Below are 25,060 nucleotides of genomic sequence, written 5' to 3'. Positions count from 1 at the left end.
GCTACATAAATGCTACTGGATTAATGCAGTGCCATCCATTTGCCCAGGTTCTTCCAAGCTGACAAAGGGAAAGATGCCATGCAAGATACACTTCAGAAGTTGTGTGTCGCATGGTAGTAGACGCTGCCTACAACAGTACACAGCATCACATTTCAGCATTGTGCCATGGCTACATCTAAATTTATGTAAGGATTCTTGGGCTCAAACTTTAGCCATAAGAGCAAAAGAATTAAAGGCAAGCTGACATGCGATGGGTTGTTGAACATTGCAGTACACAGGACTAATTGCACACCATTCAGTGCAGCATAAGCACATAAGCAGCAGCATAATTACACACTGGGTAACAATGTTCCCAAAAGCTGTTTTTCCATCCTTAACAAGAGGATCGTCTCAAAAAAAAAAAAACTCAGCCACAGTTTTAAAGACAATTCTACCCTGCCCTAATGCTGAACATTGCTAGTCCACTAAGAGGTGCAGCAAGGAGAAACACGTGCCTGAGCTACAGCTGCTCCACCTCTAGGTCCAAAGTCTTCTTTCAAACCAGATATAAGCCCCAGAAAAGTTTCTCAATCCTTGAAGTATATCATGTTCAAATTCTTTATCTTCTGAAGAGATATGTGGCAGACTCAACACAGAAACTGAATTCCCACATCATGTATGACATGTATGCACTTCACTGTCAAAAACTGTACCAGACCTGATCAACACAAAATTAGTTTAATTGTGGTGCCAAGAGCAATCCACTAGCCTTCCATGCCAGGTGGCATTTTGATATGAGTATCCCATCACAGGCCTCACTTCCCAGGCAGAGTAATGGAAATCAAGGCCATACAGATCTCATGACAAAGGGCAGCTGAGGACAACACTGTAGGAGTACAGCCCCTCCAGACAAAGGGCTCCACCTTCATTACCACCATCACACTCAAATGGGTTGGCTGCCATAGTACAGCTGAACTGACCGCACCTGTCACAAGCATTAAGTCAACACCATCTTCCTAATGAAAGCTTTAAGTGATCATGGCTAACCATCAAAATGGCATCAAGTTCAAACATCACTGGGGCTTTGTCTCCATCCTCCCTTCCTTTTCCTGGGCTACCAAAGCCCACAGCTACCTTGGTAATCAGTAGGGCTTTATTTCCAGGAAGGTGCCTTAGCCTCCTAGCACCGCTAAACATCAGCTGATCAAGCAAATCACTAGTAATGTAACAGGCAATGTGCCATCCGTGAAAGATGCAAGATAACGGTGGTGTGCCCCTTCTTATGTACTGTTGTATTCAATTCCTGGTTGGTTTCGGCTTTCCTTGAAAATCAGTGCCTTAACCCCAAAGTGAAATATTAACCTATTTATTCTTCGGTAACAAGCCATTCAGTAAGCAGCAGTACTAATTAAGTCCGGCTTCCTACACTTCCACAGTGTGTGTTCACTGGTGTCTAATAAAAAACAAACTTATTTGCCTTGTCCCATCCTGCCACACCTCCAGAGAAGAGCATGCCATTTGCACTTTTCTCCTTCATTGTCTGACTTCTGACTTGTTTTCTCCCACTTTGTTGTTATCATAACATCATTGACCCCTCAAAGGTAAATAGTCATTAGGCAAGAGGGTTGTTCTCTTTTGGAATATAAACTTAGCTAGACAATGGAAAATGAAAGCAAAAAGTGGCCAGTTTCTACCATGGAGAGAACTAGAGGGGATTGGTGGTGGGGAGAGCTACACAATATTTCATACAAGCACAAATACTACCTGATATAATTATTAGTGATGAGAGAAAAATAAGATGATCAATAAGCTGAAATCATACTTTGACTTATAAAGCTTAGCTGTGAATAACATAATGACAAATAAAAGTCACTGGTGATAAATCCTCAAGGATTCAGTTGTATTGGAACCAGGAAAGAGCCCTGAACTGCCCACCAACTCATCTGCTTAATGCAGAGCCATACTCTAGAAATGAGACTGCAGGTACAGGTGAGGAATGAATAGGATGAACAATTATGGACATTACAATACCAGCAACAGCGATCTGTGCTACGCCTGCATGCAGAGCAGAGTGGGGTCCTGCACTTGCACAACAAGAGAGTATTTCTGTAAGCAAACTCCTTAAATCATCAGAGATGTTCCATTTACTTCTGCTTTACAGTTCAGTAGGAAAAAGCAGAACATAATTATGCAGCAATTGCTCCATACATCTACAGCAGATTTTATGTAGAGTTTGACTTAAGTAAAGGTCAAATCAATACTCTGTGGCTGACAGTTGGTTTGTTTAGCTTCTTCAAGGCAATACAAAGTAAATCTCCTCTTTCCTGCCCCTCCCTTGCCACTCCTGAAAAAAGACATTGTCAAGGTACAGAGATAATTGTTCAAATCTAGACTTTCTGTGGACATTGTAGTTGTATATTAACTACCAGTGAAAAATACCACCGACTACAGCAGCTCTATGGGTAGCATGGGGAGGTGCCCTTCTCTCATATGCAGAAGTGAAACCATTTGAAGGATGGGGTGCTTTTTAACTTGTGTATTGTAAGTTTTGAAAGTCTTACACGTATTGTAATTTTGGGTGAATAACAGAACTGGGCTGCTTCAGAAAGCCGTGCTTCAACACCCCCTACAATACAGAACATTGAAAAACCTGTGATCACATTATTTGCCTAAACTGAGTATGCACACAAGCATATCTCTAATCCATCTCCTTCTTAGCTTTTCTATTTAATATTTTCTCATAAGCTCTGACCTCACCTGAAATGTATGTTATTTTAACTACAAGGTCCCCAACTTGCTTACGTTGCTCTCGAAACACTCAGATGTGGCTCCTGACCACAGGAAACAATCTATGGTCTAGTCTGTTGGGAAGAACAAAGTACAAATACACCCATTGCTTTATACTTGTACACAGGTAGCTGGAACCACTAATTTTACCTTGAAACTCCCCAGGACATGGGCTCGTCCTGTTTTCTGTGGTGCATGAAGCACTCTGCTACACAAATTAATGGCCAATAAACCTGTGCACTTTATGGTTTTCAAAATAGGGGGCACCCATTAAAAGAATGCAGAGGTGCTCTACAGCAGTGGTCACAAGCTACCACAGAAGTCCCCACCCTGGGTCCCTGGCACAGCAGAATGTTTTTTTATCCAGGGACAGTCTCTTTAGCACATGGAACGGGATTTATTCAGCCCAGGAGCATGGCAAAATTCCAGACAGTTGAGATTTCTATGGCAATTTTGGAAAAGCCTATGGACCCTAAGCAATGTACTGGCAGACTGAAGCTTAACTCATGAGAGATGCTCCCTAAGACCAGCAATAGGAAAGGAGTTCCCACAGAACCAGAGCACCATTTCAGGTTTCTATCATCCCACAACCTTTTAAGTCCTTTACTAGTACCTCAATTTAGGCTACATGTGATTTTTCCCAATCCTGGAAAAACCCCTTTGAGGACCCTAGGTAATTTACTGGTGTGATAAGACAAATGAGAGAGCACTGTTTCTGAGCAAGCAGAGGGTGAGCTGTGGTTACTCAGTGCCCCCCTGAAGCACACACAGAAGGATGCCTGCTCAGCAGCCTTAGTTACCAGAGCTGGTCTCCCAACTCTTGCCCCTGCTTCCTGACACAAGTCAGCTGATTTCTTGTATTAGCAGATATACCTGCCATGTTTCCTGGCTCGGTGGACAGAGACAAAGCTGCACTGAGGAAGCCCATATATTCACAGGGTGCAGGCATGACTGGCTTGCTAGCCAGGCAGAGTGCCCTCTCATTGACAGGTAAGGCAGCAACACAGCCATCCCCCCAGCTTCCAAACAGACCAACACCCAGCACTGCCCCACTGGGGCAGTGGGACCAAGACGGACACCCCCCTTGAGAAGGGCACCCTGTGCTGGGCTAACAGGCAAGCACAGAGACCAGAGCTGAAAGAAAGAGAGGAGACACCATTTATTTTCCACTAACGGTGTAGCCTTTGGAAAACCAGGTGAATATAAAGAGCATTTCTTTTTTTTTTTTTTTAATAGTTTTTCTCTATTTATTGCAAGGAAGAACAAGTCAGTAAAAACAGCACAGGCTTCCCCAGTATCTGCCAGCAGCACCTGCCTTCTGCAGCAGCTGTGGAGAATCCCCCAGGGCCTTTTTCATCAGCACAGCTATAAAAGAAAAGCAGAAGGGATTGAGTACAACAGCTAGAACACTACATCTGTACATGCACCTCTTTACAGGCATGCCTGAAACACCATAGGTTCAGCAGAAGAAGGAGGCTGGAGAAGCTCCTGACATGAAGGATAAAATGAGGTCTCTGCCTAGGGAAAGGCTAGTGATTTACACAAGTCATTTCAGTTGAGGGGAGGATGAAGTAGTAGGGATTTTACCTTTCTGTGGGAGCTAATGTGGCATATAACAAAGAGGATTCCTGCTAAAGAACAACACAACACCCATATAGGGCAGCCAGAATGACAGAACTGCAAGTCCAAAGCACAGCAAGTGATACCAGTGCTCGTACCAGAGCTTCTGCAACCCACCGCAGTGAGGGATGTCCTCCCTTGTTCTTCCACTGCAAGCGACAAGACTTGCAGAAATGTCTCAGACTCAGGTGGAAGACAGTTTCAGAAAGAGGTAACACCTTTCTGAAAAGGCTTTCCTGCCAGGCCCTTCTGGTTCAAACACGGAGGCTCTCGTCTCGGAGAGCTTCCACCTGAGCTACACTGTCATCCTAGCAAAACACTGATTCCCACCTGCCACATGCTATGTATTTGGGACAGACAAGGAAAAAAGGTTGTAATTAGGAGACAGTTCCCTAGTTCCAGATAAGCCCTGGTGTGGAAGAGCAATGCAAGCACTGTAAACTCTCACTGCAGTGGTGGGATACAGGGAAAACCAAAATCTTCACTCCAAGACTGGGCAAGTAGCCTGGGCATATCACTACTAAGCTGTACCCTGACCCTTACTTTCTAATAATCTTTTTTTTCCACAGAATTTAATAATCAACTAAAAAGAAGTGCTTAAGACATGAGTCAAGCACCCTCTTACAGATAACCCAAGAGAAAGGCTCCCGCACATTCTGAGGTACATCTCATGTACCAGTTCAAGGTAGGTTTCTTTTGCATTTAATTATTTCTCCCATGAATAAGTAACACCTAATGAAAGTGCTCTTACCTTGACAGTATTTGTATTCTGATACCCACTTGCTAGTCGCATGCCTATCCTACAACAGTCCTTTGTTAAGGTTACAGTAGCAAGGGTGGGAGATGTGTGGAAGCTGACACTGCCTAACGTAAGTGCTTAAAGCAGTCATTTAATTTATATCAACTTCTTATTTCAGACTTTAGGCCCAAAACCCACTGAATTAGCCCTCTTCATAGAGTGTCACTCATCATTTTGCCCTTTCTGCCTATGTACTTAAGAGCAGACACACCAGTACCTCATTCACACCTGTGCTTACACCACACTTAACCTTGGCACAGTTTCACAGGAGGGAAATCTCAAACACAGCACCAGTCACAGTCCTCTCAGGTACATGATTCATTTTATGGGCAAGGGACTAGCTTCATGATGAAGAATGAATAAACCAACCACTATTCTTGAGTTACCATGGTTGTTCAAGGACTAGCTGTAGAAGCTGCTACCACATCAACCTCTTTGACCCTCCTGCCTTGCCCTGGAAAGCTGCCTAGAGATACTGCTACACACAGAAACCCAGCAAGAGCATTTGTGAACCTAGGGAAATAGATTGAACTTGTGCTAATGCATATTCATAAATGCTCCTATTCTTACATGTTTGTGTAAGAAAATGCCAAATCATTTAGTCACAGATAATACATCAGAGTACAGCTCATCTCTTAAGCAATGCCCTCCATACTCACCATTCCCAATTTGGTGTTGCCTGACAATTTTCCTTCACAACAGTTGCTAAGCAAAACATTTGCAATTCAACTTATCACAACAGGTAAGTGGTTCCTAGTGGTTACAACAGTAGCATGCATGGCTGTTGAGTTCATGCTTTGACGTACCCTGGGTTGTGTTTTCTTTCAGATCTCTGATCTCAGGGTATTTTACTCTTTACCTAAGGAATGCCTGAATCATTTCTACTGCAATATATGCATTATGGGTACAATAGGAATAATAAAATTAGCAGATTCCAGCTCCTGCATCGTAATACCTTAGGGGGAAAAAAAAAAACAAAACCAACCCGAAACCCAAACAAACATAAAGCCCAACCCCAAAGCCCCGTCACTGACAAGAAACACAAACCCAAACAGCAGGGCATGCAGTTTGCATGCAGTCTACAAGTCCTCATTGCCATGATGTTTGTCATCCATTTTCTCTACTAAGGAATGATCTAAGTGAGGCAAGGTGCATGCAGATGACAGATAGCAGTGTTAGTTACCACATAAAAGTCAAATTACCCCTGCCAGAAACAGCCAGGGAACATTTATTACCACTTGTTTCAGTAGGCAAGGTGCACTCAGATGACAGATAATGTTGGTTACTGCGCAGAAGGCAAATTATCCCAGTACAAAACAGACAAGGAATATATATATTGCCACTTGTTTCAGAAGTCCCCAAAGCTTCATTCCAGCAATATCCATGCAAGATCTGTCAGTACTTACTGAAACCAATACCTTGCTAGCACCTTAAGACATCTACCACAAGTCTTCTAACTAAAGGAACCTGGGGTAATTTCTGGAAGTTCAAGTAGCTTTCCATTTTTCTTATAACAACCCTGTTTAGTGCAAGACCAATATAAAAAGGCTAATTCAAGACAGAGTCAAACTGCAATATATTTAATATGTGTGGCTAAGGAACTAACATAGGTTTACAGTCACAGATAGCATTCAACAGAATAGAAAGCAGGAACTCATCTCCTTTCCTGCTTAAGTATGAAAGAGTAAACAAAAGTCAACTTCATTGAGAAAAAAGGAGGGTCCTTCTCACCTTAGTAACAAGACAGATGGACAAGCTTATTTCAAGCTTATGCTTGTCCTATTCCCCTTCAGACCAAGAGCTTCCTAAGCAAATAGACCCCAATAAAAACCAGGATGGGTCAAGAGAAGTTCTTTTTCCATTAGCTTTTGCTTCATCACAGGAAGGGGAGGGGGGAGGAGGGGAGATTGCACCTCTCCATCCTTTCTCTTCCACTAATTCATGTAAACTTTATCCATGGATGATCAGAATTTCCAGGTAAGACAGATGAAAAACATGTAGTGATGGAAAAAAAAGATCTTTGGAAGCATGGGGGAAAACAGACTTCTGCAATTCCTAAGAGATAATAGGAGTCTTCAGAAACTGCTTTGGAAATTGGGAGCAATGCAGGTTGCTGCCACATGCTGAAGCTCTAAAGAGGACAAGGCAGGTCTTCACAAACGCACTGGTACTGTACTGAAGTGAAAAAGCCCCATGGTGTCTATGTGTATATGTGGGCAGAAATGAGTTTGTTAGAGAAAAAACAGAGGAATCTGCCTTGTGCAGGATAAGTGGAAGGAAGGTAAATCACACCCCGCCTTTGGGCCCCTTGGAAGTTTGCTACAGTTATGCCCATGCTGATAGCAATGGTAAGCTATATACCATGCTGCAAAATTACAAAACCACACCTCAAAATCTAATTTTAATACTATACTTGGCTCTCTAGCACCACAACTGCTTGTATTCAGTACCAGACAGATTGCTGAGTGACACCCATCCACACCCTCATGCCAAGGGGCACAGTCCCACTTTCTAGACTGGTTACTATTGAGCCTGAACAGCTTCATGCACTAATCTCAAACCAGCATTCAGACAGGATCTACTTTGGTAGGGATCAAGTTATTATGAAATAAATTAATTCCTGACAAAACTTCCCTGGCTTCAAACTTAGACCAATAATAAATGTAGTTCAGCTGAATCCAGTCTTTGTTCCTAAAACGGTGCATTTTACGTTCTCCTAACAGCTCCCCAAGGGCTGCTGGGATGAGCAGGTCTCTGCTAGTGAGCTTATGGCAGACTGCATAGCTTTACAGGAGTACCAACATGAAACACATTGTTTCAGGGTCTCCAGTTAAGTACTAATCTTCTTCCGGATTTGGATGCCAGCCACGATTATGAGAAGTAAACAGAACTGTGCCATGTGATATGCGTGCTTAACCCTCTTCCTGCTGGCAGTCGGATATCAGCACAAAGTTGCAATGGGAACAGCAAAAGAGTGTCTACACAGGCTGACTGGCCTTTTGTCTTCAGCTTGCTGCTGTCTTCCTCTGGAAAACCATGACCACACAATAGAAGTTTGAAGAAGGATGAATGTGATTTCCACCATAACCAGTCCCCTGGAAGTCTGCTTTATTCAGTGATCTACTCTACTCTGACTCAAGCATATGCCTGGGCACCAGTGACAGCCGCATCCAGCAACACAACCGGTCTACGTGCAGCTTCACAGAGAAAAGGGTATGGGTAATTAAGATCCCACAGTGGGAGGCTCAAGCTAATCTCGTCTGTGGGCCAGGAAGAAATAATCCCACTCCCAACACACTGAATAACCAGCGGATGGCCTTGAAGAGCAAGGGCACAGTTGTCCCAACCCTTTCCTCAGCAAGCAATCACGCGATTATTACAAACTACAGTAGGTATTGGCCATTACCCAGAGACACCGCGGCTGCTGCACAAGCATCTAGCACAGGGCATCACATGCTGTGCTCCCACTCCAACTGCTGCCACAAGTGTTGTGCAATTATGACCACACAACCCTGCACCAATACCCACCACAGCTTGGGAAGAGGAATTTCAGCCCCTCTTTCCCATGGGATCCTCTTCCCTCCCATGGGATTACATATCCTATCATCAAGGCACGTAGGATCTAACCTTTGCAGAACTCTTCCTTCCTCTTATGCCATCAGATGGCCACAGAGTATTGTGCTTGTAAGGGAAATGTTTTCTTCCTGCACAAATCCGGCAATCCAACTCCAAAAGTGGATTTTCCACAGCGTTAAGTTCAGCCTGCTACTTAGCAAGTCTAGCTACACTTATTAGTGGCCTAGTACCTCCACACGTCCTGCCTCCTACATCCTATGCACTGCACTGGCAACTGCCAGAGGAAGTTAGTCATTTCCACGTTAGAGAGCCTCCCATGCCATAAGCCAGCCAACCCATTTCTGCACGCAGGTAAGGTATTGTTAAGTGAATTAGAATTTATTTCTTCCCTCCTCAGTTGCCAAAACAACTAAGCCTCTTGCATTACTTAGCAGGCTACTCTCTAGGACTTTTTTTCCTCCTGACTTCCTGATGCTTAAGAACCCAACCCTGATAATTTAGAGCCTGTCCCCAGCTCTGTGTGGTTTCTCTCTATTTAGGACTGCTGTAGGCTGAGCTCTACCCAAGAAGACTCGGCACAGAGCCCTGATACGTTCATGCTGTAGACTTTGAAGTACACTTGAGCAACAGTTGGCAGAGCCAACACGGTCCGTATCAACAGTGACCAGGCAGCAAAAGCAGACCAGAGCACTATGCATTGTCAGGGAATAAAGAGCCAGGCACCCATCAGTGGAACCACTGCAGCAGAGCATTCCCCTGCTGACAGGGGATTCCTGCTCAGCTCACTGTAGCAGGAGCCAGTCCTACTGCATTATCCCAACAGGGAAGCACCAGCTCCCAGGCGTGAAGGGGCAACCCACAGCACAGCCTTTTGCTCCCCAAACTCCCTACAGCAGCCTTGCTGCTCTTTAAAGATGGGGATCAGACTACTGGTACCTGTTCATGGAAGAAGTCTGGTATTCTGCAAAGCAGCATGGCAAAGTCCTCGGGTTTTGATCTTTCAGACTTGGAGGGATAAAGACTGCGCTTACTGAGCAGCTTTGTTTCCTCAAAGCTTCAGTAACTGGGCTCGTGTGAACTGCCCTAAACTCTGGCAATCTCTGCAGGGCCTAAGAGGAGGAGGCTAATGTTCCTGCATAGGCAACAGAAGCAGCTTCCTTCCCAGCTCAGCAGCTGCTGCACAGCAGTTTTTTGACTGGCTATTAAGCACTCACTTCCAAAAGGCGGGAGACTGCATTGGACTTGAAAATGAGACAGATGCCAAATCCCAGCCCAGGGCCAGCGCCTGGGGAACCAGGCAATGCAATGTTCAGAACACAGATCCACCTATCTTTACTTCCACTGCAAAAACAGTTCAGATATATATTTTTTTTTAACTTAGGCTCTCTCCAGCTCTTTCACATTCTCTTGCTGCTCCCTCACTGTGGGGAGCTATCTATGTTCAACTCTTCTACCGTTTTGGTACATTAATTTTAACACCGATTCAGTTCTTTCACATAGCTCACAGTTCATGTCCACAAGCAGTTATGTTGGAGCAATACAGAGGCTGTGCCTTGCAAGGGAGGGAAGGAGCCACTGAGAATACTTACTTCTCAGGCAGCTACTGCTAGCGCAGCCCTCTTTATCAAGCCATAAACATAGTCTTTCTGCTTTCAACATTACTTACTTGCGGCAGGCAGGTTTCCATTCTCCCACTCCAAATCCCTTCCCCCATAATCTCAAATGTCTTGCATGGCTAGAGGTGGTTTTGAGCTGCATTCCTACCTATGGAGAGTTGGCGGACAGTTTATTCTTTTCACATGCAGACTAGAACTATCACCTGGTCCAAGCTGCAAAAATTCAAGGAATTTGGGCAGGACTTACAAGAAAGTGAGAAAGCATTGCTTTGCTTTCCAACCGAATAAAAGGTATTCAGAAGCCTGGAAAACAGCACAAACCTCAAGCTCCTTTTGGCTGCCAGAGCCATATCCCATATGCATTTGCTGTAGCTCCAAAAACCATATTGCTGAGGGGCTGGTTTAACAGCTGGTGTTGACCACTTAATTGACAAGCTGCCGTTAAAGTGGGCAGTCCCACTCTACACTCACCCTTCAACTTCTCTCACTCTGTCACTCCCTTCTTCTCTTAACCTTAGGATCAGCAGGATCAACTCTGCTGTCTGGTTGAAAACTCACTTTGCTGACCATGGGCGCATCCAGCTGAGAACAAGTGTCAGATAAGCACAGTCAAACTGGACTGAAGATTGTGAAACTGCATCTGGAATGAGTCTTGCCCCAAGTAAAGGGATGAAGAGAGAACACTCAACACTTGCATAAGCAAAAGTTAAATAAATTAGGTGCAAACCCCAAGATTTTGGCAGGTCTTTGGAATAATTAGGGACTGCCAGTTTGGATATACTTTATGTCACCCTCTGGCAAACTGTCTAGAATACACTTTACAGACTACAATTAAACAATACATTTATTCACTCCTTCAGTACAGCTGCAGAAGTACCGAAGTTCACTACTCAAAAAGCAGCTAAGTGCTATGCAAACTACGTCAAGAGCTCTGGAGTGCGCTATCCCACAGTATACATATGTAAAAATATTTTACCTACTCATATCCTCTTGAGAAGGCAAAGCAAGTAGCAAATGGAGGGTAAATTAAGCCCCAGTTAGATAGAAATAGGCATGTTTACCTAATATTTTCATTCTCTTCCACTAAGATTGGAAGAGTGGCTTTTGTTCTGGTGCAAGTAACACCACCAAAGCAGTGTCTACACAAAAGAGATTAAAGATAATTATTAAAAACTTACTAACAAAAAGTTTCAAAAGCACCATACTTTCCAGCACCACATCATTTTATTGATGTATCAGACCATGAAAGCCAGCAATTCACCTAAGCAAAACAGCAATCTTCAAAGCATATAAAATCACTGAACCCAATGGCAGAGTAAGATGGGAACTCAGATTTTCCTTCCCAGTTCCTGTTAATGAAGTTGAGGCAAGGAAAGGAAGATGAGAAGAGGAGGAAGGAGAATTTCAGATAGGAAACTGTAAGCAGAAAAAGATAACAAGGGGCAGCATGGGAGATTTTAAACTCAAAGCAAAATTTAACAAAAAATAGTATGCTCATGATTTTATTCCCTTTGTTTACACCCACATCAGAAACTTACTACCTAATACTGCTGTATTACACTGACAGAGTTGGAAGGGTGTGGAGAAAGGGTCATCTATACCCTCAAGTTTGTAGCAAGAAGTCTGAAAGCAGACATCTGAAGCTAAAGATGCCAGAAATACAGAAGCATCACTCTGAAGTGGTCTATTACTAGATCTCATCCTGAGGACAGGGAAGCACTCAAGCAGGGTGAGCCAACAGCGGCTGTGCCATCACCTGAAACCAACAGCAAGTCAAATGCATGGTACTAGTGTTGAATACAGAATTGAAAACAATTTCATTGAGTCAAGTGGATTGAAATTACTAAAGGGAAGCAACTTTTACGTGCTATAATTAGCACAACTTGTCTTAAAATAATCAGTTTTAGATACAACTTTTTATGCTACCATCTATTCAGTGCTTGTGGCTTTACAGCACCTGGGAACCATGCTCACAGATCAGAGTTCCGTGGGGCAGGGCAGTATACAAACACAGGCCAGAAAGACTGTCCCTTTCCCCAGATACCCTGCAGGATGTGAGCACAGTAAGAGACTGCAGGAAGATGCAAATAGCTGCTAGGACAGAGTACACGGAAACAGGCAGACTCTGCTCAGGACAGCAAGAAAAGAACTTGGCATGTCACAAGGCCCACCACATCTATCTCTAGCCACTGGAACTCTAGGACTTCTTCACCTTACTGACCACTCTGACCTACATGGCAACAAGTACATTTTCAATCTTTCATGCAAATCAGCGATAGCAATAGATTTCTGGGGCAATAAGGTAACTTTACAGACAGCAGGGGCAAAGGCTGACAGCACACATCTATCCACTTTAAATGTGTTCATATTTTGCTCCTCACCACTGTTCTCTTCCTCCTCAAGAAAGAAGAGCCTGAGTTACAACAAGCTCCATATTGGGAGGTAAAAATGAGGAATCAGAACAATGGCTGAAGAAAAGCACGTTGGTACTGCCCTCCTGTCAGGAAAGCGGTCTCATTTGCACCCAAAAGAAGTGGCTGAAGAATGCAGCAGAGGGATGTGTCTGCTTGGAAACCCCTAGGCCTGCAGAATTAATCTGGAGCTGAAGTCTCTTGGCCTTGACTGCAAAGTTAGTAATTTGGCAGGTGGGAGGACAGCACAGACATTGTGCATAGTGACAAGAGGGTACTCTGACAGCAAAAGGAGACATGTAATAAAACAGATGTCAAGTGCTACTACATCATTACTTCATACCACCAGCTGCCCTGCAAGTTCCACCCAACACTGGTGTCTTCTGAGGACAGCTTGCAAAGAGAAGGCTTCTTTCTGACAAAGGGGCAGCAGATCACCATAATCTGGGCACACAAGATCACCTCCATGGGCTTCTGAGCTTCTCTGGGCTGTGGGAGGGCCAAGTAGCACCAGCCAGGGCTTGGCATGACAGACAGAGTGGCCTGTGCCAGCCTTGCCCTGTATCCCCTATACCCACCCCTAGGTCATCAGCAGTAATTAACTCTCACAGGACTGCAAGCAAAAGTTGTTCCAAGCTCTGCAAACACAGAGGACATTATGCTTCAAGTGTTTCAGTTACTGTATGCAGTTCACTAATTACAGTAGTAATGATTGGATTATGGCCAGTTAACAGCTTTAAAGAAACAAGACATCACAGGAGGGGGTGGGAAATACTCCTTTGGGTCTAGGATGGAAACAGCTTTCAGCAGTCCACGCTGCAGGAGGCTGTCAATAGCTGGCTGGGTCAGACTGTTTGCAACAGGCTGCAAGCAGCAGTGTAATGTGTCACTAAATGATATGCTGGCACACTAAAATCAGTGTTGGAGGAGGTGTGGTTGCAGGAACAGAAGATCCCGTGTTCACACGCCGGCTCCGTCAGCTCCAACACCTCCGCCTGACTGGACTCAGAAGACATGCTGCAGCCGGGTGTGTGCACGCTAATGTACCTACAGAGTATGATGCTGTGAGACTTTGTTTCAGCATGCAAGGAGATGTAACTACGAGAGTTTTACAAACATTTTAACAGCTAGCTCCAACCAAACCACCAAATGCAAACACCCACAGACAGTATTAGGAGCCAAAGGTGGCCACCAGAAAGTTCGAAGTTTCTTTTCATTGCCAATTGGTGCCAGCACTGGAAGGACCACAGTATCAGGCTCTAATCCGTTAGTCCTTCCATTTGCCAAAAGTCCATACAAGGAACATGCAGGGAGAGTCCTGGATTCTCACACGTCTTACCCTTCCTCTGCATCTGACTGACCACCTTGCAGAAAAGCAGGTGGACCAATGGATCCCTGCAAAAAGTCTTATCCCAATGCACTAAAGACAGCAACAAGAAGCACTGCCAGCTATGGAAGGTGGCCATGCCTTTTCTGGATGGCAATAGGTCCCAGAGGCACAGCCTCCCCCTTGATGGGCATCTTCTGCCCCACAGCAGCTTCCACAAAAGAAGAAAAGACTATCCTACTTTACAGAAGAAATCTAGTGTGTTGAAACACACTATGAAGGGAACAACACTCATTCTCTGATGACAATCCTGATGGCACTGCCAGCAGTACACCCTTGTGGGTTGGTAGCTCTGCCCAACTAAGGAAGGCCAACCCCTTGCACCCCACCACCCACAACCACCACACCTTGGTGGTGACATCCATTGTGTCTCCTGCACAAACTCTTCAATGAGTTTCACCCCCTCCTCAGCAGTATCTTGCTGTGCTTGGCTTCCTTGTTCCCCTCTCCTTTCAGAGGACTTCAGATGACAGCTGGCAGAAACTGAGTTTGGTATCGCTGGCTGGAGGGTGAGGATTTCTGGCAAGAGAGAACCATGGAGCTGGGCACCTTGCCCAGAGTGAGTTCACACTTGGCTCACCACAGCTGGAAATAGCCTCATCCCTGGCCAGAGTTCCCCAACGGCCCAACAAAACCCTCGGGAAACAGCAAGTTTCCACGCGTTAGCCGTTTTGAAATGGCTGTGTTCATGGACGTACCACCCCTACCAACCTCCTCTGCACAGCACAGCCGCCTGCAAGTGCCACTGCCAAAAGGTGCTCGATGAGCAAGCGCTGACTAAGCGCAAGGACTTGCTTTGTGTGTGGAGTCAGGTGCGGTCAAGATAAACGCTTCGCTTCCTCTGGATGTGCTCCTCCCACACAGCAGCACCGGGAGCACAGCTACAGGGAAGACAGAGGCTTGAACAAAGGTAGCCCCATGCTCCTCTTCCCACCACGCCCTTGCACCAAAGCTACTGCCCTCCCCTCCCACATCGGTGGGAGATCTCCACATCTCCCAAACCAGAAGAAACATGTAAGAAACTCACCTGGAAGCATAAATATGTTTAAAAGCTGGAACTGCTTTTGACTGCAAAGTTTTCCTTAGGAAATTAAGTATTTTCTGTTGTGATAAGCCCTGGCATAGACACGGTCTAAACAGCTCTAAAGGAAGTGTCCTTTCTTTGATACTGTTTAGCAGTTTAGAGCTTGCTCCTTTTTGTTTTTTTTTTTCTTCACCTGTGGAACCAAATTATAACATTTTCTTGTGGATAATACATCTAAGAGCAGAACTAACTCATCTTCTGAAGGACAGGATTTAAATAAACTGAGGGGATCACAGGTAAGTACATTGGGTGGCAAGAGAAACTCAGCTGCCATAGACCCAAGGAATCTGGCCAGGAAACAGGTTTCTGGGATGCACACATCACTTTCCATGATGAAGAAAAGAGCACTCAGCTGGGATACAGAGACCATACATGGTTCTCTTGCTCTCCCTCATCTCTGAGAAGCCTTTATGGGCTAGCTCCTGGAGCAAAGATGTAACAGCACAACTTCCATTTACAGCAGCAGTGAAGTCCATGTGCTTAGCATCATATGCTGCAGCAAGGAGTTACAAGTGCCCTGGCTGCCTGATGCAAAGGCTATGGAAAGCACAAGTCCTTCCTCTGCTGCCAACTGGCCTTGGTTCAGAGCCTATGTATTATGGGAGAGCTGTCCTCAGACTAATGAAAGGAAGAACTGATTATTCTGCATGAAACCTCTCCAGCCTCCTGCACCCTGCTCACAGAAGGGGCAGAGCAAGCAGGCTGCCCATCCACACTGCGCTGTGTGGCACAGAGACACAAAATGTCACAAGAGTTATTCTGCAAACGAGGAGCACACGTTAAGACATAGGAGCAGAGCCCACCTGTCCTATCCTGAAGGGCAGACCCTACACCACAGTAATGCATGGTCACTGCAAAGTCAAGCAGACTGCTAAAGAAGCAACCAGCTGATGCATCAAGTCACCCATGCCTTCCCGTGACCACATAAGCCATCTAAGCAGAAGTGGAAAAAGTTGCTTAAGAAGTCTGCCCTTCAGCCTCCTATCAGCTATCCCCACTGGTGTGTTTCTGCAAGATTGCCCAGAAGCCTGGATTGATGGTATTCAGACCTACTTGAAACCACTCCAATCTATCACAGACAGGTGATATATGGAGAATCATATAAGTGGTGTCTGCTGTTGTGAGTGTTAATAGCCAAGACAGCCTTTTCACCTGCCAGCACTTCCATCTTGGCTCCAATACAATGGAAAGGACAGTTTTGCTGCCTTTTCCCACACCACAGGGACAAGTACATTTCCAGGAGACTTTTGGTCTACATAAGTGGAATGACAAATCAAAGATTCAATCTGGATGAGACTCCAAAAGCCCCTACTTATTCATGCACACCCCAGCCCTGGCAATGGGAGCTGTTTCAGTGCACTGAGCATGGAGAAGGTCTCTGCAGAGACCTTGTTCATGTTGTAATGCTCCAAAGCAGCAACGAACTTGGAAGGACAAGAAAGGACAACTGCAAGCAAAAGTCTAAAGTGAGCCAGCTGCGGTACTGGTACAAGGGTTGGCTTGCAAAAGCCTGACCCAGCCCTTACCAAATAAGATACACACATTGCCAGCTAAATGAGAAAGACACAACGACAGGAAATCCACATGAGGAAAAAAAAGCGGTTCTGTCTTACTACCTAATAGGGAGCCAAGAGGTTAAACTGGCCCCAGGCCACACCACAAACATCCTATGACCAACTTCTGCTCTCATGCAGTGGGGGAAATGAGGGCAGGGAATGCAACACTGGGAGGGGAACAGGAAGCAAGCTTTTCTGGTTAATCTTATTAATGCTACTGTTTTTTCTCACTTAGGTGTCTTTAGGGTTTGCCCAAGAAGTCCCCAGTTCAGTCTCAGGGATCTCGGTGACTCTATTGAAGACCTGTACATCAGTTTCACATGCCAGAGTCAAAGTGAAGTGGTGGCTAGCTCAATAAAACAGAGGCGGGGGAAGGGCAGGAAGGCGTGGAACTAAAGGTCCTTTCCAACCCTAACTATTCCATGATTCTACGACTGGCACCAGACAGCAGGTCCTGTTGCTGACACGCCTATCTCACCACTCTACACCAACTCATCCCAACAGATCCAAGCTCTGTGTAACATGCTTCAGCCCCAGTGTCCCAGGGTCAGAGTAAATCTTATGCCTCTATGACGAAGTTGTGACTCTGCCTTCCCTGCTAATAGCATGTTTCTCCCACCTAAGTTGCCAAGCATGCTTCACATGTTTTTCCCCCTACACACAGAGTTCGCCTATGGCTTTGAGGGAATGAGAGGGTTTTACACAGCTATACAAGATTTGTAGAAGTCACGGTAAGAACATTCCGTATGGTAACCATGCTTCCAATAGCCACAAGTGTCAAGAAAACAGTTTCAGGTTCTTATGTATCCCCCATCCTCCTCAAATATTATTGCTTAGACTGTACAAAATCACCACAATACATCCATCAAGCCCCTGGGGCAGACACAACACACTAAGGTGAGACCAGTCCACTGTATGTGTCATATTTTAGCAGCTTCAGGACATTTCCCCAGACAGCTTCTCCAGCATCTTTTCTACAGTGACTGGTTCTGCACCTCATTGTAGAAAAAGCACAGCCATGTGCTAGCATAAGTGCACCCAAGAGAACAACCTGAGCATCAGGCACAACAGTGATAATCCACAGGCACCTGGAAATGCTCTCAGTCCCTCCCAGCACATCCGTGGAAGTTTTCACCACCTCTGTCACTGCTGCTTGAAAGCTTAATTGAGACAGCACACAAAAGCACACAGAGTCACAACCTGGCTGGGGAGGCCAACTGAACCCTGCTCCTCCTCCAGTTAAAAATGCATGAGATCTGCACTGCTCTCACAGCACACATGAGAAGAGCCTACAGCAAGAGCAGCTGGAAACATACTACTACCATTCATGGTGATCACGTCGGTGCTGGGAAGAGCAAGTACTGTTCACTGGATCTTCACTGTAACACACATGGCTTCTAAAAATGTGATCCCTGAGTTCATGAACACTTTTACTGAACAGGTTTACCAGCCTACATTCTCACAGCTACTATCCAGTTACACTTGAATTTCACAGCCCGACAACATCATCTCATACAAAAGCATGTGCTTCCTTCTAAAGGGGCAAGTTCTCATCAGACAGCTAAGAAAACTGAAGCTTCCAAACAGCTTCTGCTTAAAGATGCCCTACGTAGCACGCCAGACACCCCAAGCTATAGCACCGAGCACTGCAAGCAGTCAGGGAGGAAAACAATGTTATCCTCTCCAGCCTTTGCACTTATGCGCAGAAAAAAATGTCATTACCAAATCACATGCACAAGAATTTAAACTGGTTGCCTGAAGCAGTCAGCAAGAAATTCCCCAGACAGACACACTTTACATCGCTGGGCTTGTGGCTGGATGCCTTTGAAGTGTTTCATCCTCCCCCAGAGGATTAGGAGAAGGAACAGCTCAATACGGTTTGATCAGTATCATGTTCTTCTCTCAAGCTGATCCTTGGGATCTGTTACAGAGCGCCCCACCAAAACCAAAGAATGTGCAGTCTCTTTTTTAACCCAAGCCTGCTTTCTCCTTAGTTTCCCCCCTTAAATAGGATGCAGGATATGTCACTGCAAAGTGCACATGCCTCATTCATCACTAAGAAGTTACAATGAATGATAATGTTCTTGCCAAGAACCCCCAAGGCACACACTTCCTGACAAAACCTGATCATAGAAAAGTATGAGGCAGCTCCCAAATTCAAGGATAAATAACTGATTTACAAAGCCAGTTATTTCCAGAGCCCTAGCTCTGAAGTTTTGAGTTTAACGTTTGGAAGAGCAAGCATCTGGCAATAAGCTACGTATGTTAAACAACAAAAGCTTGATCTGAAAGATAAAGAGATATCTGGTGATCTATATTGCCTGCCTGACCATAAAAAAAAAAAACAGCTGAGCAAGCAGTCTTATGAATTTCACCATTCTGCTTCTGTATTGACACTGGTTGGTGCAAAATAAGACACACAAGGACTACCCCCCTCTACGGCCAGTCAAGTACTACACAGTGTCACGCACAGTGGGAGCAAAGGAACCCAATATGGTGCTATACATTCACCAACACACATTCATTTACCTCATTGCCGAATCTATGATTGTACTGAAAGAAACTTTAGCAAACTACAGATTAGGTGTGGTATCACACCTCTGCGTGGGTTCACTTCAGCCTTCTGGAAATCTAGATACCCTTCCCAAAATAGACTCTGTCTGACAAGAGGTCACTCAATCCAAGAGAAAAGGAAGCCGTGACTGTCAGAGATGCTAGTCACACTCATAACACCTGATCTGAGCATGCTACTAGCAGGCTTGGAGGTGGGGCATTTCCATAAGGGACCTGGGCTCCATTTATCCCCAGAACTCAAATCCGTACAAGAGCAGCAAGATCTGTTGTATGCAGACACAGCAGAGCCATGAGACCCATGGCTTTTTAGGTCATTGTGTTTATGCGTATCTTCACTTGCAGGGCATGGCATAGAGTGGTGAGAGGAGATACAGGAGACTCCCATGTCTAACAGGGAATTTCTGTAAGTTCATGAATAACTGTACTTTGTAAGTACTTGTTTAGGGCAGAAAAGGTGTTCCCAAAGTTTGCATTATCACTGCTTTAGCAGCACTGTAAATTCTCTCAGCCAGCGATATCACTTACTGCCACATTGCCACAGAAATGCCAACCTGGTGAAGCAGAGCAGCACTGGATAAAGGCAAGGCACATTTAGTTCAGCGATCTGATTTTTTAATTATTACTATTTTATTTAATAAAAAACATTACTATCATTCCTTACAGCATTTAATTTGTATATGGCTGTCTTCTATACGCTGTAAATGAACACTGCTTCCTAACGACATTGCCAAGATGGCAGCTGTCAGGTCAGAAAGCAATTCAGCACTTAACAACCTCCCCCAGCTCACCAGCTGGGACAAGTTGCTTCAGGTCAGATTTTAAAACAGACCCCAAATGAGGTGCACCTTGAACAACCAGCTCGTGAAACTAGAGTGGCCAAGAGGAGATCCTGCTGCAGGCAGGGCCTGAGGACTCACCTACACCCCAAAACAGCACCAGCTTCCTCACAGCATCATTTTTGTCCTCCTTGGGACACTCAGCAGGCCATGGCAAAAAGTTTTCCCTTTCACCCTTCCCTTCCCCTCAACTGTGAAGATGAGCCAGGTGTGCTGAATGCCAAGACCCGCCTCCCAGTCCCTCAACTCCAAATCCAGCTCCTTCACCAAAAGCCCCCAGGTGACTCAGGAAAAGTTTGAACACTGCAGCTGGCCATTTGTCATCAGAAGAAAAGATGTCCTTGTGGGCACAAGTGACAAACTCTTGGCCAGTAAATACCTAGGTACATGCTTTTTACATGGCAAACTATCTGAAAAGCTAGGTGAAACTGTTGCAGTGGGTTTCAGCGTTCTTCTCCTGACTCCAGACAGAAGAGAGAAGGGAGAGGAAAAAAAAATGCTATTAGAATAAATTAGTGAGATGAATTCAGCAGTGCAAAAGGGAAAGTATTTTAATCTCAAGAAGAGACCCCCTGCTCCTACACAAAAGGCTGTGCACAGGCTTATATCAAGTGAGAAGCAGCTGAATTTGTTCTGCACGCTATTTTTTTACTACTTATGAATAGCTATGCTATGACAAGTCCTTTAAAACCTCTTATAATCTCTTTTGATAGACATAAAAAGTAGGCTTCCCATGGAAAGCCACTTTCCTCCCAGGAACTGTCACTTTATCCCCGCATTGTAAAACAGTAACTTCCCAGGAAGGGGCAGGTGGGAAGAGGCACGAGACCAGTGTCTCTTCTCTGTATCACGTTAAAGAAGCTTCACCCTCCAAACATGAATTTCCACTCTGCAGCTCATCTATTTACCCACCTCAAAGCAGCTCATGGGATCATATCTCAAGCACCATGCCAGACAGCAAAGACTGTGTGTATCTGTGCCTCAGCACAGGTAGGAAAACTGAACCACCCCCCGAAAACTCAGCAAGCTTCTTACCTTTACAGTGCGTCTGTTGAGCCTGCTACTAAAAACCCGGCAGATCTTCCTGCTTCTGATGCCTGCCATGAGCTCTGCTGAGCCCATGCAGACAGGAGAATGGGAGCTGGATTCAATTCATCTTTGAGCAATATCTCCAGACTGTTTCTTCCCAAGCCTCAATTAGTCCCAGCTGCACAAAGCTGCAGAGGACAGCACTGAGGCACAGCTATTGCCAGCCTGCAGGGCCTTACTGAGCTACAACACGAGGGGCTGGGTTGGAAACAGCCAGCAGGACATGGCCGCTTCTTGCCCTGACATTTGTTGAGTGAATTCACTGGCCATGCCACTGCTTTAGACATGCCGTCTCCCCTCCTAGAGCAGGCCTGAGCATGGAAGTTTCAAGTCAACCTCTCTGGCTGGCTTCAGTGCCATAAATAATAATGGAAATAATTCAGTAATACTTAAGTCAGATTTAGTACTAAATCAGACAGATTTCCTTTGTCAGAAATTTTCTAGGTGTTCCTTAGGTGAAGAAAACCCTAAAACATGTGAGTCAACTAGGAAAGATTAAGCCTGAAGAGAGTCTACAGCAATATTTGAGAGGCACAAATCTCTCCTGTTCACCTCAGCAGGCTATTAACTAATGTGTGCGGTAATGAATATTTATACTATCGCAATGATTTCATTTCACAGGTAAGAAGGGGTGACAGCTTTACTACACCACACATGTGAAGTTTATGGTTGGTGGATACACTTATCTTCCCACCTCCAAAGGAAGCAAGCCCAAGACCCCAACAGGGCTTTTGGACACATTCAGCTGCAAGGAGGGGAACAAGACTGTCCCTCAATACCTGCAGAGCCTGCTCACATTGATCCCTCTGGGGGGACATTAGCCTGACAGGCTCAACTGAGAAGAGCCATCTCTCCCAGACCTGATCTTCCTACCTACAGACAACAGAGGGGTGCATCACAGTAGAACTATGAGCTTGCACCCACTGCAGAAGGTAGCAGATTCAGCTGTCCATCAGCAGGAAGAGAAACAACCAAGTGACCCCACCACCAAAGGACACTTAAACTATGTAGAGCCATCCTGTCCAGCAAGCTGGAGAGAGACACCCAGCACGTCAAATCAGCTGGATGACCATCAAAAGAAATTGGCTTGATTATTTTGAAGTAGATATGTTAATTCCTTAAAACTTCCTCTTAGATTCTCCCTTCCTCTGCACAAGTAACCCAAGTTAACAGAGTAGCTCTCTGTCCCCCTCTTGTGATAGGACCAAGAGGAATTAAAATCTCCTGGAAGGAGGTAATATTAAAAGAATATTAAAATATGCCCTTTACAGCACATATCACAACTTGGTGCTTGAGATTACTTATTAATCCAAAGGTTTAGCTCCTTCTTCTGACAACCAAGTTAGTGTCCCACTACATATAAAATATTTGCCTCACCCTGCACCCCCACAGCATGACAATCATTTTCCCTGACAGTCAGTGAGCAATACTGGCCATCTCACCGAGTCCCTCTGGCTGTTTCTAGATGTATGGGCCAGATAGAGGCGTGCAACTGGAGATACAGATCTGAGCCAAACAGATCTTCTGAAGAGGAGAAAACTTCCCTCCTCAAAGAAGTAGAACCCAGTTTTCTGATAAGCCATCCAGCACTCACACCCCAGACCAAGACTGCGTTCCTTTCTCCTTTGTTGAAATGTTAGCTCACACACCATCACCTCCGTCTCCATTAAATGCCTTGGTTTGTGTGCTTTAATTCTCCTGCTGTCTACTCTCACCACCAAAGTCCCTCCAAGAGAGTAAACCGCTGAGAGCGGCTCTATAGCTACCACCTTCAACTAACGCATCAGACTCCAAGGCAAAGACTTCTCAGCAGCACCATTTCAAAGAGCTGCGAACAGGAGAACCTAGAAACCCTTCATCTGGAAGCAGAGGAGGTGGGAAAGGAGATGGGCTGAAGAGGAGTCTTCTCACTGGTGTGCCCTCCTTCTCAGTTGCTCACAGCTTCTTACAGGAAGCCCCACACCATGGGCTACATTATATATAGTAATGTATCATCTAAGCACAAATAAGCAACAGCCTCCCCTCTAGCACGGAAGCTTTGAGGATCCTCCTGCTTGCTCATAGCTCAGGCAGAGCCAGGCACGATCCAAAACGTGAGCCCGGAACAAACAAGTGCCTGGCTGGGAAAGCGGTGGGAGACGCACACTCCGAGGTGCCCCTGCCATGTTAGCATGAGTGTTTGCTTCAAATTCTGCCTTATTGTGGCTCGATGAAGTGACTAAAACGGAAATGTTCCGGGGATTAGGATTCCCGAGTGATCTAATACAGGATGCTTTTGGGTCTAAAGGGGGAGGGAAAAAAGAATACCTAACTAGCGAGCGGCGAGGCTGGCGCTGCTCCTGAGCTCCCCTCCCCACCGCCACCCTTTCGGCTAAAAAAAAAAAGGGGCCGAATGTTACCATTTTTGGACATGAGTCCTCGCAAGCCATGCCCTAAACCACACCATTCAAACGAGAAGCCAGTCACCGTCCCGCTGCCAGGACGGCGGGGCCGGGGCGCGGGCAGCGGGCGGCCGGTGGGGCTACGGAGGGGGCGCGGGGGTGGGGGGACCCGCCACCGCTCCCCGCTGCCCCCCGGGGTCCCCGCTCCACCCGCGCCCACCTGCGGGCCCTGCTGCCGGTGACAGGGCGTACATCTGTTGCTGCGGTGAGATCCGCCGCCGCACCTCCCTCCCCTCCGCGCCCTGCCATCACCCGCCCACCCCACCCGCCCCGCCGCGCCAGCCTCGGCCAGGAGCGCACCGGCCCCGCCGCAGCCGGTGGGGGTGGCGAGGCCGGGTTCCGGCGGCCCCGCGGTGCGTGTGTGTGAGGAAGAGGAGAGCGGCGCTCTCACCTTCCTCTGCTGCTTCTCCCAGGCCGGGTCGAGGAGCAGGTCCCGGTCCCAATCCTCCTCCGGCTGCATGTAGTCGTTGGTCTGCTGCTGGTCGTAGTGATCCATGGCTGCTGATGCTACGGCCCGTCTCTGTCCCGTCCGTCAGCCCCGTCCTCCCGTGTCCCGCCCGCCGCGGTGGCTGCCCGCTGTGACCGGCCCCGCGGCCGCTCTGCCCGAGCAGGCGGCGGCAGCGCCCGCTCCCACCTCAGCCTCAGCCGCGCGCAGCAAGGCGGGGGCGGGACACGCACCCGCCCGCCCGCAGTATTGCCCCCGCGCCTCCCATTGGCAGGACACCCGCCACAGAGGCTACAGCTCCCGGGCATAGCGCCTCGCTCATTGGTGATCCAGCACGTCCGTCAGGGCACCCAGCCTTCGTGATAGGCGGGCTGCGCCCGCTGCGTCCCGCCCCCAGCCCCGCCTCACACGTCTCCTCCTGCGGCGGCGACGGCGGCGGCGGCCGTGGCCGTCGCTGAGTGATGCCGATGCTGAGTGATGCCGGGCAGTGGCCCCGGGATGGGCCGGGAACCTCAGTGACGCTTTCGGGGCGTTTTTGTCCCAAAAGCTCAGCGGCGGCAGGTAGCGGACCCCTCAGATCTGCTCTCAGGGGCTGAGAGGCGCGGGGGTGGCGGAGCAGAGCGGGTCAGGGCAGCACTGTGTCCCTGTGAGGATGTTTTCACGTGGCACAGCTGGTGGCCCGTCCTCTCGGCCACACCCTTCCCGTCCTGCAGCCACCCCACTCGGAAGACAGCTTGCTCGTGGGGTCATACGGGTGTGTTCGCACCTAGGGTGCCAAAAATGAACTTATTTTCTCTTGTTCTTGACAGGTAACTGGGTCAAGGTTAGGATTGCCAGCACTGCCGGCAGAGACTTCACAC

At 46.6% G+C, this 25,060-nt stretch overlaps 1 protein-coding gene and 1 long non-coding RNA gene across 7 annotated transcripts in view; one reads left to right on the top strand and one right to left on the bottom strand.

Annotated features, from left to right (window-relative positions):
- The window catches only part of LOC130605068 (alpha-actinin-1), an 89,828-nt gene extending 65,405 nt beyond the window's left edge, over positions 1 to 24,423 (bottom strand). For 4 of the 6 annotated variants that reach the window (XM_057420214.1, XM_057420218.1, XM_057420217.1 and 1 more), the window contains exon 1: positions 24,147 to 24,422. In XM_057420214.1, coding sequence (XP_057276197.1) covers positions 24,147 to 24,251 — 105 coding nt within the window. In that variant the 5' untranslated portion in view covers positions 24,252 to 24,422. Of the gene's footprint in view, positions 1 to 24,146 lie in introns of all 6 variants that reach the window. The other 2 variants (XM_057420215.1, XM_057420216.1) reach the window with 2 other exon arrangements.
- On the top strand, positions 9,001 to 11,109 carry LOC130605069 (uncharacterized). The gene is made up of 2 exons (XR_008973607.1): positions 9,001 to 9,112; positions 10,896 to 11,109. It is a non-coding gene; the product is annotated as an uncharacterized LOC130605069 (long non-coding RNA).
- Positions 24,424 to 25,060: the final 637 nt, after the last annotated feature.

Source organism: Pezoporus wallicus, unplaced genomic scaffold, assembly GCF_028554395.1.
Source record: "Pezoporus wallicus isolate ANWC-B61680 ecotype Strahan unplaced genomic scaffold, APGP_CSIRO_Pwel_v1 contig_5418, whole genome shotgun sequence".
NCBI lineage: Eukaryota > Metazoa > Chordata > Aves > Psittaciformes > Psittacidae > Pezoporus > Pezoporus wallicus.
The sequence above is the reverse complement of the archived record's forward strand: the minus strand, read 5'-3'. Positions and strand labels throughout refer to the sequence as shown.